Source organism: Cupressus sempervirens, chromosome 5 (genome assembly GCF_028749045.1).
Source record: "Cupressus sempervirens isolate cs-2001-9-10 chromosome 5, ASM2874904v1, whole genome shotgun sequence".
NCBI lineage: Eukaryota > Viridiplantae > Streptophyta > Pinopsida > Cupressales > Cupressaceae > Cupressus > Cupressus sempervirens.
The window spans coordinates 29064361-29070605 of record NC_143122.1 but is presented as its reverse complement, the minus strand read 5'-3'; the positions used below and the strand labels follow the sequence as shown (position 1 = coordinate 29070605).

Sequence of the window (6245 nt, the reverse complement as noted above, 5' to 3'; positions counted from 1 at the left end):
TTGTTTTTCCAACAATGATTTTAATTATTAAATTTATTTATAAAATATCAACTTAAAAAGTATTAAAATGAAATATATTTTTTATTAAATCAAAGTGAAATAATTTGCACGCATAATTAATGAAACAAACTTGAACTCTTATTGTGCATTAATTAAGAGAAGGAAAGACAACTCTACTAGCAATCTTAGCTAGGGTCCAAGCTTCTAAAGATGTCAAGACAAAACCAGGCCAAATTTTTTCTAGGCTGTAAACCTTCTCTACAAGTCAAATCTATGGCCACTCAAAATGAACGGAAGAGGAAAAGAGCACTCTCAGAGGATAACTTGCAAACAATTTTACTACAGCAATGGTGATACATGAGCCCATCTTTCCCACATATGTTGAGATTGAATCATGTCCGATATCACTCTCCGAGAGAATATACAATGAGAAAGCATGGCAGAACAGCTCTAGCATTTGAATAACATGCTTCTTCTTCTATTATACAATGTGAATGAATCCCCACCTGCATCCAACATGATTCATGGCTATGTAAATGCCCTGCTATCACTCTACAAATCAGCATAACCCTTCTTTTTAATGCACCTGGCTCATCATGAAAAGAATCATGAGCCAATCGACTACTAGCTGCAGTGTATAACACACTTAGACTAGTTCTACACTTGCAGTAGAACACGCTTCTAAGAATATTGCAGACATTGCAACCCTTCAATGAACAAAGTTCCAATACTCCATTGATAACATTCAGAGAACACATGGAAGAGGTGCCATGGAATCTCAGCATTTCGTTCCCATCAGCCATACAACGGCTACATTCCTTACCAGCTTTTCTCTTGGCCATTTCTCTGTATTCTTCAAATCTGTATTGAACGTCTTCTCTGTGATTAATCTTGACAGCTCTTTCAACTTTCAAATGCTCCATTTTAGACTTCAACCAGCTTGATTTGAATATCATCTCTACAATGTTGCGAGATGAATTGCCATGAGGAAGCTCTGTTGCCGCCACTGCAATTGAAGAGCTCATTGAATTCTATTAAAATAAAGAGACCCACATATGCATTGGCTTACAAATTCTATTCTACTACTAATTTTGAATCAAAAATTAATTGTCAAGATTGAACTCTATTGCGTAAATTACTTTCCCACATAGCAATTTCATAACAATATCATGCATTGTGCAAACCAAACAAAAATGTTGAAGAGAGAAGCATAAAACAGAAACCATACCAATTTGATTGAGAGATCTGTGGCAAACTTTGTGAATAGTTTTTGTTGGTTCGACTACATCTTTATCCTCTCTGCAGAGAATTGGATAGAAGTTCCACAGAGAGAAAGATGAGAATTTCTGTTTTAGTGCAGTCTTAGCCATAGAAATTGTTACCCAATTCAGAAATATTTTATAAACACACGAAGTTGCTATAAAGAGATGAAATCCGAGCAAATCCTTCACGAGCTTCTTGTCATGATCAAATAAGGCCAAAAGTGGTCATGTTTTTGAGGAATCAGAGTTGAATGGCTAACAATAATTTGGAAAGGCTGGGTTGCAGGGAGAGTTATGGGGAGTGTAGAGAAAAAGACAACAGTAATTTAAAGTCTTGCAGATCCAAAATATTTCTCAACAGCAAGCAAGTCTCAGAATATTTAATGGGGCTCCGAGAATATAGGGCAAGCGACAGTGGGCATTAAGTCACGTCAAGATAAAAGAGGGCATGGGATCAGAGTGTCACAATGGTTGCCACAGATCTCCCAAAAATATACAAATTTATATTAGCAATATAATAATCTATACACACAAAAAAATCAATATACTTTTCAACAATTAAATATATGATGGTAGGTAGTAAGTTAAGAATTGAAATGTAGGCGTGAGTATGTAGGTAGCAAATAAAATAGTTCTTAATAGTTGGAAAGTAATTGATGATGATATTTTATTTTTATTAATATATTGTATATATTAAATGCTTGAACTATTTAACAATCTTTTTGTTCTTTTATGTTTAGGATTGATCTTGCTTACACTATTCTCTACTTTTGTTTTGAACTTGAGTTCCACTTGGACTTCGATGGGGTATCTTCTACCACCTACCATTCTTCTATAAGATTATTATTTTAGTCACTAACAAAATATCTCAAATAAATATAATATTATGTTTGTAAGTAATGCATTTAAATATAGTTACTAATAACACTTGTAGATATTTAATGAGAGTTCCTCAACAAAAAATTTAAAATCAATTTAGATATATGAAAAGTCATGGCATCTACAACATACCACAAGATATCTTATATATAGATACAAGCTAAAAAGAATTAATAATTTTGAATTCTATTAAGATAATTTATTTTCAATTTTATTCAAATATAAAAATATTTTTAAACAAGAAAATATTATAAAAATAATTTATTACAATAGTGAAATTTCCATGCTTATCCTACTTTCCATATAGAATGGGTCCATATTACTAGAATGGTTTGATAAAACCAATAGTTTATAGATGAAATGCATAATTGAGTAAAGTTTGGTTCTTCCTGCAATCTATTACCTTCCATTTTTACATATTCTCTCATATATTTCTAACCATGTCTTATCTATATTCAAATATACTTCATATACATTTATATTTTCTTAATTCTCATTGTGTCTAAAAATTCACCATGTCTAGATAATCAGTCTTTTGTTATGTGCAATCTCATATTACATAGTACTAGCCCTTTAGATTTTTAATTGAAGTGAAATTCACCATTTTAATTCTCGTTCCAATGATATCTAAAGCTATGTACTATATTTAAATTGCATTTACTTTTCATATATTTATCATTCACAAAGTATGTAAAATATTCAACCCACTCCACCAAGAGATCCTCAACAATGCTCTCCAAGAATCTTGTGTCCCCATTGATATCGACACAATTGAATCTAGAATCCTCCTACGACACCTACTCACATCATGTTCCATACCATTCAAAACCTCCAACATCCCTGAAGTTGGACCAGACCACAACCTTCCACTCCGCATTGTCGTCATGGTCTCTGACTTTATTGTCAAGTGGGTCATGATAGATAATGGGTCAACTCTAAACTTATGTACTTTGAAATTCTTCAAACAGACAAGGTAATATGCATTATAAAAATCATTCTAGGGATATTTTGATTTGGAGTAATATTTTTTTTAAAAATAACTCTACATTATTATTTAATAGTATTTATGCAATAATATATGCATGTACATGCATATCTACATCTACATCTATATCCTTTAACTATCTAATCTTACAACAACCTAGGGCTTTAGATCTTTGTGTTTTATTCATCTTCGGATTCCTTATGTAAGGGTTTTAGGTCTATGCAATTTCATCTTTGTTTTTAGATTTTTCCTATTGGAATTACTAATCTAATCCCACAAGTCCCTAAAGTCACTTACAAGAAAAGTAATTGTCCCAAATCGATGGTCAAATATTAGTAGAAATGATCTAAGGAATTCGAGGCATAAATACCAGGTGAAGGTTAAATCCACATGGATGGAAATTGTTTGTGCATCATATGTAATGAGATAAAATGTTTAATATTTAGCTCAGTCTAATAAAATAAAAGAAACCTCAAGTTTTTCTTAAGTGTGATAAATTAACAAATAACATGATTAGATACATTGTATCTTTTTTTGTGGGACCAATTCTATTTTTTTTCTAATAGCTTTGATGGTTAGATATTATTAATTAGATGATTGTCCTAATTATTCCAACACTTACTCCTAGAATTATCTTGGAGAGAATTTTAAAACCCTAATGGTCAATGCATAAATGGATGTGTATAGGATACTAGGATACAAGGCTTGATGAGGAAATCATGTATAAACCAATGGAATCTCTCACGAATAGAGAAGTAAATAAACTCCTCTCCTCTCAAAAAGAGAGAAAGAGAAATAAAATGTGTACATGTACAAAGAATGTGGGACTAAATAGTGGACCTAAAGACTATTTCATTCACATAAGTACAATCAATATCCTTCCCATAAGATATTAGTGAAGAGGTTATGAATTCCACCTAAGGAAGAAGATAAGATTCCAATAGTGAATACTTGAAGATAAATACTAATGATGATATAAGATTAGAAGAAAAAAATGATCCTCTCATTAGGAAGAAACAAATCCAATGGTTAGGGTAGAAGATAATCCTTGAAAGGATATGGAAGGATATTAAAAAAATTTACCACCTCAAATTCAAACAACATTTAAACTTGATTCACCACACATGCCCTTAACCTTTTAACCATGCATCGTCATGTAACAACATCTAATATCAGATCTACCATCTACTAACATGAATGAAACACATATAAACAAGTAATCAACATATAAAACAAGATTTGGTAATGCATAAATCCTCCATGATGAAGGTAAAATTGTGGTGGGGATAGCATCCACAAAATATTTACTATTGTAGTAATGAAGTGCATGTATGGACTAAAATTTGGTCACTTTTGATGATCTATCGTGTGAGGGTTTTGCATTCTTTAAAGATATTAAGATGGTTAAGTCTACCTTTACAAAAGGATTTTAACATCACAATTAACTAAGTTATCTGTTAAGAGATTTATAATAGGCCTATTAGGAAAAATCAGTTAAGAGATTCACCTAATACACTTGTTAGAATGTAACAATTCCTTGATCCTTCAGTATGCACTGAAATGCTAATAATGAATTTTCTCTAACCAACCTATAATCACCTCTCTATAACTAATTTACAATATATCCTCACTACATTACTTGGTTGCCTTACTTCTTCACAACTTGTTGATTCACCTTTAGCTTCACATTCATGCATTCCTCTCACTCACAATAATTTCTTGCTTGAAACCCTTCTTTTATAGCCATATAAAAAAGTTTCTAGAACACAATAAACAATCCACATTCATTCATTTTTCCATTTTAGCTTTCTATTTTTCGATTGGTCCATCACACTATACATGGATTAATGATGCGTAATCATAGGCATAATTACCTCCTTTTTGTTCACCTCAAACTTAGAAACATGATTCATGCTTGGTAAAACAATTTACATAAGATTTTGTCATTTCAAAATAATATAGGGTATGTGTAGAATCATGGTATACCAAACCAGTACCTTAAGTGGCCATGAAAAATAAGTAAATCAAGGTTAGTCAGTTTGATGTGAAATTTTGAAGTAGTTATGAATCTTACATTAAAAAGTTGTAAGAATGCAATGTATAAGAAATTGAATGTAGTTTCTAAACTACTAGCCCTTTTCTAAAAAAATGATAATTTGATTGGTCAATTTTTTGGATTTCAATACAATGGTACAAGTTGTTTAGGAGAAAATTTAAAAAGTAGGTGTATGTTTGACCACCTTAATTACAATCAAATAATAATATTTTTTTATAACATTCTACGTATAACAAGTAGACTCATACTTTGATACAACACATATTTTTGAGTAATTTTATTACAAATAATTAATTAATTATAAATTTTCTGCAACAACATTTTTACAATAAAAAAATCATGTTTCTAATCACCTTAACTCATTTAGAACTTAACAAAACTCAAATTTTTTCCCTCGTAGTAGGCAAAGAATAGAGTACAACACACCTTTTGGATTTTAAAAAAGGTTGTACCATTTGAAATTTATAGGTAATTTTTCAATGACAATGTCAGTCAACACATGTAACTCCATTAGAAAACAAGGAATAATTACCTAATGAGCTCATATTTGGATAGCAATTATAGCGATGGAAAGATGACAACGTTCTTAAGAAACCCTTTTCGTATCATCAAAATTAGGTGGGAAAAATGTTGTTAGGTACACCCTTGAAGTATAACTCAAAGAAAGAGAGAAAACACACATTTTTGTTATTTTTTTGGCATTGACCATTTAGGCTTAGTTTTTACCAAGCCTAATTAGATACCTGATATTTTGGGTACCCAAAAAAGCCCACCAAATCCAAAATTCATTTGAAATTTGGAATATATTTAATGTTTCAAACTAAATGACATGTATGTCATTTCATAGGTTATACATAGTATACTATAATAAATATATTATAAAATATTATATTTTAATATAATCTATATGACATATTACAATATATTAATTATTATACATTACAATATAATATCATACATTATAACATAATACATTATTATATATTATAATATATAATAATATGATATATTTTACTATATATTATGATATAATATCATGAGAAAGTAGTATCTCTTTAGGGCA

The 6245-nt window shown here is 30.4% G+C and overlaps 1 protein-coding gene across 1 annotated transcript; it reads right to left on the bottom strand.

Annotated features, from left to right (window-relative positions):
- Positions 1-404: 404 nt before the first annotated feature.
- LOC149554431 (uncharacterized) lies at positions 405-3027 on the bottom strand. The gene is made up of 2 exons (XM_089828876.1): positions 2961-3027; positions 405-1006 (listed from the first exon to the last, which is right to left on the bottom strand). Exons 1-2 carry the CDS (start codon positions 3025-3027, stop codon positions 405-407), a joined length of 669 nt encoding a protein of 222 aa, XP_089685002.1.
- Positions 3028-6245: the final 3218 nt, after the last annotated feature.

Excerpts from the sequence above, each read along its gene's own strand:
- LOC149554431 (XM_089828876.1), bottom strand. The coding sequence starts at position 3,027 with ATGACGACAATGCGGAGTGGAAGGTTGTGGTCTGGTCCAACTTCAGGG. Across the intron at positions 1,007-2,960 it reads GATGTTGGAGGTTTTGAATG|TGGCGGCAACAGAGCTTCCT; the intron begins GTATGGAACATG and ends CTTCAATTGCAG.